This window comes from Vigna unguiculata, chromosome 4 (genome assembly GCF_004118075.2).
Source record: "Vigna unguiculata cultivar IT97K-499-35 chromosome 4, ASM411807v1, whole genome shotgun sequence".
Lineage (NCBI taxonomy): Eukaryota > Viridiplantae > Streptophyta > Magnoliopsida > Fabales > Fabaceae > Vigna > Vigna unguiculata.
In genome coordinates, this window is record NC_040282.1 from 40,159,860 (window position 1) to 40,171,602 (window position 11,743).

The 11,743-nt window shown below is 25.6% G+C and overlaps 1 protein-coding gene across 1 annotated transcript; it reads left to right on the forward strand.

The window, feature by feature from the left end:
- Positions 1-3,038, forward strand: LOC114182742 (ABC transporter B family member 18-like). The gene is made up of 6 exons (XM_028069676.1): positions 1-173; positions 475-612; positions 689-845; positions 1,042-1,143; positions 1,242-1,685; positions 2,711-3,038. The coding sequence occupies exons 1-6, from the start codon at positions 163-165 to the stop codon at positions 2,900-2,902; spliced, it is 1,044 nt and encodes a 347-aa protein (XP_027925477.1). The 5' UTR covers positions 1-162; the 3' UTR covers positions 2,903-3,038.
- The last annotated feature ends 8,705 nt before the right edge of the window (positions 3,039-11,743 follow it).

Here is an 11,743-nt window from a genome sequence, read left to right on the forward strand (position 1 = left end):
AAGTGGCTCAGACAACAACAACAATAATTTCTGACAACATAAATTGACACTTTGCCCTATTTTGGACAAAACCTTAAAACACAGTACTTCACTGTTCCGTGCTCCTTTCTGTCACCAAATTAATTCCTTTCTGAAATTGCGTGTCTGCCCTATTTTCTGAAGATGGAACAAGGGTCTGTTTCTTCTCTCCTGTGCTCTTCAATTCTGGTTTATCATCACTTAACTCAGAATTATGCTTGATTTAGCTTAAATTGACTTATGATTGTTCTTCAATTCTGCTCAAGTTGTATGTGTGTGAATTCTAACAAACAAGTAATAATGAATCAGTGGATAATTTTGATTTAAGTTTGGAATACCGATTCATGTGGCCTCTATAGTTTGGAAGTTGATTCATTGATAGAACTCTTGATATGGTTGTTAAGATTCTACGTGTCTAAGAGTGAATGTGTTTGTGTTTTGTGCATGAAACTACAGACAAAACCAAAGCACTCCTCAGAGACCTTCCATGGATGATGCCTTGTATTTTCTGAATAGAGTCAAAGAAGTGTTTCGGGACGAAAAGGAGAAGTATGACATGTTGATTCGGATCCTGAAAGATTACAAGGAAGAAAGGTAGATTCTCTCTTTGTATGTGATGATTTTGAAAAGTGAAGTCTTCTCTGATATTTATTTCTCTTGCTTCTTTCAGGATTACCCCTGCTGTTGTGGCTGCGAGGATGAAGGAGTTACTCAGAGGCCACCACAGTTTGATTTTGAGATTCAACAAGTTCTTGCCAAAGGAGCATGAGATCAAACTCAAGCACGAACCTCGTCCAGAATTAGTCCGTTTAGTTGACAACATAAAGGTGAATTATCAGATTATCATATGTTGTTGCTTATTTATGTTTTCTCGTATCTCTCTGTCCATGTCCGTATCCGTATCCAGGTTTTATAGCATACGTATCGTATCGTATCCGTATCGTATCTGTGTATCATATATCATATATCATATGAACGGTTAGTTTTTAGTTGTGATATTGATAGGTTTAGTGCTTTCAATAGGAACGATTCAAAAATGAGGAGGGTTCTTACGAATCATTCGTGATGAGTATTACAACCTACAAACTAGACCATCGAAAGACAACTTGTGATCTTCATGATGAGGTAAGTGTGTTGTCCTTTCAAAGGGCACCCTTTTTATTGTTCTCTAGAAAAGATATACTTTTGTTGAATCTCTTTAATGTTTACTCTCTTTTCTCTAGATTGGTGTCCTTTTAAAGGACCACCAAGATTTGCTTGCGGAGTTCAGGAGATTAATCCCTAATTATGATGCAATTGACTATGACGAGAGTGTTCATGATGAAAAGCCAAGACCGAAGTGCAAGCAAACTTGTTTAGGTTGTTTTACCGTACTGTTGTTTTGTACAATAATGTGGTCACTGATATTTGTTTACTTTGTCTGGTCTCATGATGAGATAACAAAGAAAACAAAGATATGTTCGTTTTGCTTCCTAGGTTTGGTTCTCATCACCTTGGTCGCTAACATGTTCCACAAACCCTATAACGTTGTTTGCGTGAGAGAGTATTTAACTAAAAGGGTGAGAGGGAGAATGCTTTCGAAGATTCTTGCCATTGGAGATGGATGGTTCTTTCAGAAGGAAACTTTCAAATGTGATCTTTGCCATAGATCTGCCGAAGAAAGTGTGGTATGTTTTGATTATTACTTTGAGCTAATTTCTTTGTGCATTATTGCATGCATGTCATGAATGTTATATTTAAGGAACAAAAAGTTGCATATATTAATGTGAAAATACAATAAAACAATGTAATCTATGCGTTATTTGGGTGAAAATCTGCATACAATATAATACTTAGAAATCTAACAATCATATATATATGTCTGGTAGATTTACTTTCAAGCAAGTAAATTGTACAAATGATGTTTCCCTTTTTGATTATGTTATAATTAAGAAAGTTTCCTTCATTACTTATTCATTTTAGCATAAATGGATCACTTATAATGACATTTTTCTTTGAATTAAATGTGTTTATTGTTTAAATTTGAACGTGAAGTTAGAATTGACGTTGAATAAACACGGCACTTTTTAATTCAAGAGCGTGAAATTTTTTTGTGTTAAACAGCTTTTTAAGATGACACATTACATTTTAAATGTTACCAAATAATCGATGATGTTGGTTTAAAAATATTATATTCATTCATTTTTTAAGTTTATAAACAAAATATATCAAAATTTAAAGGGTTAAATATGTTTTTGATCCATAAATTTTTAGTGAAAATTAGAATTAGTCCTTCCTCGAAACTTTGGTCCAATTTAGTCTTTCAACTTCAGAATTATGTGAATTTAGTCCTTTCAAGCAAAATTTGTTAAGTTTATTTAACGTTTCAAATGTATTTCATGATAGCATTTGAAATACTTACATCATTTGACACATTTTTGCTTCAATTAGCTAAGAAACTATCATGAAATACATTTGAAACATCAAATAAACTTAAAAAAATTTGGTTTAAAGGATTAAATTCACACAATATTAAAGTTGAGGAATTAAATTGGATCAAAGTTTCAAAGAGTGATTAATTCCTACTAATTCTAATTTTCATAGAAAGTTGACGGACCAAAAACAAATACCAGTATCACTATTTGTAATAGCGACTCTTACAAGTATTTCTCTTTTCCACTTTAACTTATATATGTGTTATTTCATGCTACAGGTTAAGCCTTTCAATGGAGAGAAAATGAGTTTAGTGGTTCAAACAATTTGTGCAATGGGAATAGGTTTCAGTGTGGGTCTTATGTTTTCATGGAAAGCAGCCATTGCAGTGATAGTTGTTCAACTTGTTATCATTGTTTGCTTCTACAAAAGAGATGTCCTCAAGAACATGATGAAGGTCCATGATGATTGAAAACAGTGAGAATCATCACAAACATATTTGAAATTTGGCAATAAATTGTAGAAACCTTTTCAATTTTTGTGAGATTGACTTTTTTCATGTTTGAATCCTATGTTTAGTTATATGCTTGCTGAATGATGAATCCTAATTACTAGATCATGAAAGTCTTATTATTTATTACTATTTATTTTGAGTGTGATTAATGATTTGATTATTCATGACAATATATATAAGTTATTTTAGTTAAAAACCATTTTCAATGTGTTAAAAGTGTTTGTTATGTTGATTTGTGTTAAAAAAATATTTATTTTAAAACAAAACTACTGATAAATCGCAATCTATCAAAACATTAATTTTATATATACACGGGAAAATCATATTTTTCTTTGAACAATGGAAATAAGAAACGAAAAGCAGTGGAAAAATAGCGAAACCGTGGACCCAGGTGGGAAAGCAAATATCATTTTCTTTTGTTGATTTTTTTGTCATAAACTTTGTTTTTCTTTCTAAAAACCACAAATACATTTTATCCAGCAGTAATTAATTCTTATTTTAGAACGTGAAATATTCATAAATAATAATTATTTTTATGTAATTAAAATCAATAACAAAAAAATATTTTTTAATGTATAAATTGTATTTAAATTTTATAATTAATACTTTTAAATTGAGAAATTGATTTTTAAATTCAAATTCCATGAAGTTTAAAAAAAAAGCTTTAGTTCGAAATATAAGCAGAATAGCTTTAAATAATTGAAAAAAGTTATTTTTGTATTCACTAAATATGAACACATTATGTGAAATTCATTTCTTAACATGAGAAGATAAAAAAGATGGACATATTGCAAAACTAGAAGTTATATATATATATATATATATATATATGTGAAAACAAATTTTCATATGCTTCCCTTTCAACTAAACACAGTCTCTTCTTTCTATTAATACAAGTTCAGTCTTCCTTTTTCACTCAATCTTGATCCTCTCTTTTCTCGTCTAAATCTTTATCTCTTCTTGAATCACATGGCATATTTGGGTTTGTGGTGAAGCTCTCTTCAAATCTATCCAAATAATTTCTTTCTTTGAGTAAATTGATATTCTGACCTCCACTTTCTTTTTCTGTTCTGGGATTTTAGTTCCGCTTTGATCATGATTAGAACCATAGTTCTTTTCTGTGTTCTTAGGTTTTGGTTCCTTTAGTTTGAATTGGGGTTTTACAACTTAAAAATTATCCTAGGGTTTCTTCATTGTTTCAATCTTTGTATACGTTTGAGGTGAAGAAAGTTATTTTTTTTCGATGGAATTAAATTGTCTTACATGTTATAATTTGATAGATTGAATTGCTTGAATTGTTGTATTTTAATGTGTTGAATTGATGAATACATGAGAAATTTTAGTATTTTGTGGTTCTGGTTTTTTTATGTTGAGGACAGATGAAAATTAGCTATTCTAGTTTAAGCGAAAATTTTTAACTTAAGCGAAAGTCCTTTCACTTAAGCAAGAGAAATCTAGCGCAAACGAAAATAACCAAAATTTCACTTTGCTCTCTATTTGAATTTTAGCTCAAGCGATAATTTTTAGCATAAGCAAGAGCCATTGTCACTTAAGCGTGAATCTTTAGTTTAGGCGATGAAGCCAGTGAAACTCTTTTTGTTTTTTTTTTATTTTAGCTCAAACGAGAATCTTTAGCTTAAGTGAAAGCCCTTCTTAAAAATTTAATTTTAGTGATTTATTGCATTTAGGAAATGCAATCCTCAATTCCATCAAATCAAATTTTTTTACACATATTTGTTGTTTATATTTTATCATGAATGATTCTCAATTTCTAATAGAATAAAATTGAATTGGCTATGAATCTATACAACTCACATTGAAATTCATTTTTTTCTACATAATTATTGTTGTTTTCATTCAATCTCTTTTGTTTGGATTTTACAATGATAACTATAATTTTCTTAAGCTTTCTCATATGTGAATTTTAATACCACAATACAACATTTCAAAAACAATTAATGTGTTCAATTATACCATTTATGAAATATTTAAATATTTTGATATTTTCTTAAAATATTATATGATCAACTAAAGAGTCGAAAAATAAAAGAAATTGATAAGTATTATCTTATTTCTTCGTGCAAAAGAGACATGAATACGATAAAAACTTAATTAGTAATGTGGTCTCTGTATTAAAGTCTTTGATTGATTTTGGTCCATATATTTGTTTTTTATTAAGTTGAGTTCCTATATTTTTTTCACTCAATTAAGTCCTTGTTTTTCTTAAAAAAAATCTCAATCTGGTTCATTATATTAAATTGGTGTTAAGGTCGTTTTGGAGGTGTCACGTGTCAAAATTTAAGTCATCTCATATCTTAGAACCCCTTGGTTCTCTCTTTTTTTTCTCTCTACATCTTCCTCCACCTTCCTTTACTTCTCGCCATCTTTACCCACCTTCCTCCATCTATCTCGACTTCCCATCACCTTCCAAACACAAGGTTAGCCACCTTAAACCCTAAACTAGAAAGGATTCGCCCTAAACCCTAAACTAGAAAGGGTATAAAGGGATTGAATTCAAAAACTTTATATCAATACTTGTAATTAAGAGGTGATGGGTAGTGGAGAGACATTACAGAGGTGGAGGGAGAAAAAAAAAAACTAAAGAAACTAGAAGGGTTACAAGATAAGTAATGACTAGACAGGGAATGACTTAGATTTTAACATGTAACACATTCCACACGGTGTAAACACCAATTTAAAAGAAAATACCTAACTTAGTTTTTTTTTTGGTACACATGACTCTTTCTTTACTTAGAAGAGCTCAACATATGTCATTGCATTTAATGAAAACTTTTTCATTTTTCAATAGTGACTTCTAAATTATACAATTAGAAAGTGACTTTCAATGATTTTTTAAAAAAAAACTTATAGATTATATAATGCAAAAGTAAAATATAACTTGCACATTGTGTAATCAAAAACAAAAGTAACTTTCAAATTTTATAATAAATTATGAATTACACAATCCAAGAATTTTTTTTATAAATATATATATATATATATATATATATATATATATATATATATATTCAAATTGTCCAATCTGAAAGATTATTATGCAAAAGAAAAAACTTTCAAATAATTTAAAAGTTAAAAATATTTTTTGAATTGTACAATGTTGAATCTTCTTTTATGTGAAAAAAATGCAATTCGAGAATTTTTTTAATGCAAAAATAAAAAATAAAAATTTGGACCGTGTAATCCAAAAGTATTATTGATTTCCTGATTGCAAATATGAAAAGTTTTCAAATTGAAAAATTTGGAAAAAGAAAACTTTGAACCAAAAGGGTAAGTGAGGATTCTCATATTTAGGGAGGTGGAGAAGGAATGCATAGGGTGAAAAAAGAAACATGGAGTGCAAAAAGAAATCCCTCAAAATGAATTACAACTCAATTCAGCTAAGTTGGGCTCTTAATAAATTTTGGAAAGGAAATAGGGGCCAGATTACTTTTTGTAGCTCCATGGTTTCTTCTTACACATTTGTGTCAATGTTGAAAAAGTTTATATGCTCACATTTTAGATTTTCGGATTGTTAAATTTGAAAATGTATTTTAAATTTCATAATCTGAAATATATTTTTAGATTTAAAAATATATTCCAAATTATATAACCAAAAAATACATATAATCTAAAAGTACATTTCTTATCTATAATTCAAAATACATTCATAAACAATACAATTTAGAGATATAATGTGTTTCCAAATTACATAATTTAAAATATATTTTTGAATATAAAAATATATTCTGAATTTTATAATTTGTAAAAAATTTTCACTTATACATATTTTAAGTTTGCATAGCACATTTTAAAATAAATTTTAAGATTATACAATTCATGTTCACTTTAATATTTATGGGCGATATAAATTTTTTTTTCACGACTATACAAGTGCTTACGAAAGTAATAAAATATATTATTAATAAAAAAGTATATTATTTGATTCGAAGTTTAACATAATTTCATTTGATTAAAAATTATCTGAAATTTTGGCTTGCGACAAACTAAATTGGGATTAATCCAAAATAATAAACAAAGGTACTCCAAATATAGATTATACGATGAAGAAATTTTTAAAATAATTGAATCAGGTTATTAACGTTAAAATCTTTTTATAATTTATACATTGATTACTGTACCATTAAATTAAATTATTTTTATTTATATAAACCAAAAAGAAAAATTATCCCTTTTAATTATAATTCATATTATTTTTAATCGCTGCATGAATTTAAAAACGTCACGCATTAAAATACGTAAGACTTAATAACCTTCTTTTAGTTGTATCATTTATTATATTTTGCTTAATTTGGTATTATAATATTACTAAAAAAAATAATTAACGTTTAATTAATTTTAAAATGCAGTAATATTTCATTAAAATGAGAGGCTTATTAAATCTTAAAAGATCAATTTATTAAGTTTTAAAAGCTAAAAGACTTTATTTAGTATATTTTATTAATAAAATGATTGATTAGAGCAAAATAAATAAAATAAATAGAAAATCATTAATCCAAAATATTAAAAGTCTACATATGAAAAGCAAAAAAGAATTAAGATGCATGTATATAGAGAGACTAAAATAAATGCACCTAGAGAAATTGAAAAGTGAAATTTGTAGACTAAATAAGAAATACTCTAACATGCGTAATCACATGCGTAAGCAATAATGTTAACAAATCGGATTCTATTTTTTCATTTTAAAATTTGGGAGACTCTCGGAATTTAAAATTTAGGAAACTCTTTAATCGGAATTTAAAATTCTATATTTTTCTAAATTAAATTTTGAAATTTGTTATTTTTCTAAATTGAATTTTAAAATTCGATACTGAAAAACAGCATTGAAGGAAAGAGAACACTAAAAATTACGTCGTTCAAGTTTGCTTATGAAAATGACTTAAGATGTTGACATCGGTAAATACGGTGGGTAAGCACTAATTACCGTTTACTTAGTTAATTTAATTATATATATATATATATATATATATATATATATGGGTTAAATATGTTTTTTGTCCCTCAAGTTTCAGCGAAATTTGAAATTAGTCCCTAATTAAAACTTTTGACCAATTTAGTCCTTCATCTTTCAAAATGGATGAATTTAGTCCTTTTAACCAAATTTTGTTAAGTTTATCTGACGTTGCGCATTTCATGATAGTATTTAAATTATTTACATGACACATTTTTGCTTCAATATTAACTTAAATATTATCATGAAATGTGCTTGAAACGTCAGATAAATTTAAAAAAATTTGGTTAAAATGACTAAATTCACGCATTTTGAAAGATGAAGAACTAAATTGGTATAAAGTTTTGATGAGGGACTAATTCCAAAATTCACTGAAACTTAAGGGACCAAAAACATATTTAACCCTATATATATATATATATATATATATATATATATATATATATATATATATATACACACTAGACGTTGTCACACCTGTGTGTGTATTTTTTAAATATACATGATATTATATTAAAAGGTGATAATAATATAATGTTTTTAAGTTGATAAATAAAATAAAATTATATTTATTAAAAATAAAGTGAAATATATCAGAAAAGATGAGAGAATAATTGTTGATAAATAGAAAAAGAAACAGATATAAACAATTTTAGAAAAAAATTATAAAAATAACGGTCAATTTAAAAAAATATAATAAATAATTATATTTTAAAAAATAAAATTGATATTTTTATACATATTATGCAGGAATATAGTAAACATTCAATAAATCCAATAATTTTGGTGGTGCAGAAAGAAAATGGGAGATACAGAAGAAAACCCCTACTTCTATAACGGGTAATCAAGGCCCATAAACAGATTTGGATGGCTTTTGGGTAGGAAATAATTGTTTCCAATAGTTGTGTACAAAATAAAAAAAAAAAAATTTATTTTTGTATAAATTGACAAATAAGAAAACAAAACATTGTTAATTAAAAATGAAAATAAAGACTGAAAATGTTAGACAATCAATAATCAAATTAAATATATTGTTAAAAAATGGTTATCTATTTGTTTACATGAGTGTTGTCGTGCATATTTAGTTTTAACAAAAATATAATGAACTGGTAAAGTCTTTCTCATAATTAGTTGAAAATTGAAAAACGTGGTTCTAGAATATTAAAAATATCTTATTAAATTAAATTAATAATTTATAAGTGTTTGATGGAATTTTTAATTGAAATGGTTAATAAATATAAAATAATAAAATTAGACATGTTAATACGGTGTTACTCTATAAATCTTATTTTGTGATAAAATATATTTTGAAAGTATTTTTAAGTAATTAATTATATTTATTTTACTATCAATTATTATATTTTATATTTTATATTTACTATTAATCTTGTACTATATCTATTAACATTTAAATAAAGCAAAAGTAGCATATTTTAAAATAACTATAACACTTTTAGTATGTTAATCAATACATTCCTTTTCTATCATTATCAATATCTTATTTAGTCTAAAAATAATTCCTACTTTAGGTATAAAAAAAAGTTAAAGAAAAAACACAGTCAACCATTATAAACGAATGGAAAAATACATAATAGAATCATTTCTTATGCAGAAAACAGAAAACTATGTAATTATTTCTACATAGAAAACACAGACATTATTTTTTAATAAAGATAACATCTTTATTTGAAAATTGAACTACGAATTTATCTTATACCAAACATTTCCTTAAAATTGAACATACATTAAAGGAAAAATACACTTATAATACCAATGTGAAAATCGAGATATATTTGTGAAAATATAAACAATTTATCTGCTTTGTCTTTAAATTTTTAAGTTTGACATATATATCACTAATAAACAACTATGAAAGATTTTAATTTAGAAATATAATGCAATTTATAACTAATCCATAGTGATAACATATAAATCTAAACAATGGCATTTTTCAATGAATAGAAATCTCATGTTATTATATTTATAAAAATAAAGGGACTTTATTAACAGCTAAAAATGTTATTTTATTTTTTTAATCATAGAATTTGATTGAATATTTTATTAGTACAGGAAAATAATAAGGGAAAAACAGTAATATACAGTTTTTTTGTCTTAACGACATGGACGGTTATCAATTTTATGATGGGTTAAATATATTTTTGTTCCTTCAAGTTTTAGTAGATTTTGCAATTAGTTTTTCTTTGAAATTTTATACTAATTTAATATTTTATTTTTTAGAAGTGTGTGGATTTAGTTCTTCTTACCAAATTTTGTTAAATTTATTTGACATTTAAAACGCATTTTGTGATAATATTTGAAGTAACATTAAAGCTAAAATGTGTTGAACGGTGTAAAAAATTCAAAATACTATTATGAAATGCGTTTGAAACGATAAATAAAGTTAACAAAATCTTGTTGAAAGGACTAAATTCACTTATTTTTTTAAAATGAATGACTAAATTGGTTAAAAATTCTGAAAAGTATCTAATTTCAAATTTCATTGAAACTTGAGGAAAAAAACATATTTAACCCTTTTATAATCATAATTTACATAAATTATACACACACACCAGAAAAAGAGTAACAAAAATTAGCCCAGTTATGGAAGATACTTGTCATAATATTATTTTGTGTTTTCGACACGTAACTGGTTATTTAAACTCTATTAATTGTGTATGTTGTTATGCTTTTGTTTTCTAGTTAGATGAGCTTTCACAACTTTTAATTATTTATTTGGTTATTCACCGGAGAAGATACAAAAACTTCAACTAAGGTCGAGATATACAAAGAATTTGTGCAATCATATTAATTCTAATGGTTGAAAATAAATGAAAAATAAAACATATTTTTAATAAAAAAAAATTAAAGGCCTTGTGTTGCAAAAATTAATTTTGTATTTTCTTATTTCATGTGTTTTAAGTTGAAAATATGTTCAAAGATGTTTTAAACTTGCAAAATTACTTAGATATATACATAACATGTACTATTTACATCACCTAGTTAAACTAATACAATTATATATTATGTAAATTTTCGATTAACATAAACACATCAAATTACATAGTAGCATAATCTTTATTTACTTATGATATTCAACAATTTTCAATTAAATTATGTTTTCTCAAAATTTATTATTTATATTAAGAATTATTTTTGCATATATTATATAAATAAACTTTATATTAACACAAAATTGTTTAATGTTTTATTTATATAAATCAAAATAAACATAATATATGATTTTTAAAACATATTACAATATAAGTATTTAATTATCTTTATATTTTTGTTATTCTATTTTAACATTTGTTTTATAAATAAAATAAAATATAATTGGTTTAGTCCAAAAAATAAGTTTTTGTGCAATTGAACCTACAAATAATCAGAACAAAAAAAAAGTTTAAAAACCAATGATTAGGTCAAATGTCAAAAAAATCGATCCAGAACAATATGATCACAATCAATGTTTTTAGAAATAAAATATCTACATTTTGAATATTTAAACTTAAAAAAAATGATAATTGTATGTATAGTATCACAACAAATTTAAACATATTATGATTGAAATTAAAAGTCATACAAATTTAAAATTTAAAATCTAAAAAGAGAGAACGTTGTCGGTAAGAATGATGTGGAAAGTATGCCCTATTCCGTAGAAGAAGCAAAATTCAAAACGAAGAAGAGAATAGATAAATGAGTGAAGGACTTCCCAAAATGAAAAACACATGTTATTTTATTTAATTCAAAATTAACGGTAAAAATTTATCGATAATACTTCAAATAAACGATAAATAAAAGTGACGTGTTGATGATCAAAATTTAGTAAGTAA

Coding starts and splice junctions, on each gene's coding strand:
- LOC114182742 (XM_028069676.1), top strand. Junction 613..688: donor AAAGATTACAAGGAAGAAAG/GTAGATTCTCTC, acceptor TGCTTCTTTCAG/GATTACCCCTGCTGTTGTGG. Junction 1,686..2,710: donor GATCTGCCGAAGAAAGTGTG/GTATGTTTTGAT, acceptor TTCATGCTACAG/GTTAAGCCTTTCAATGGAGA.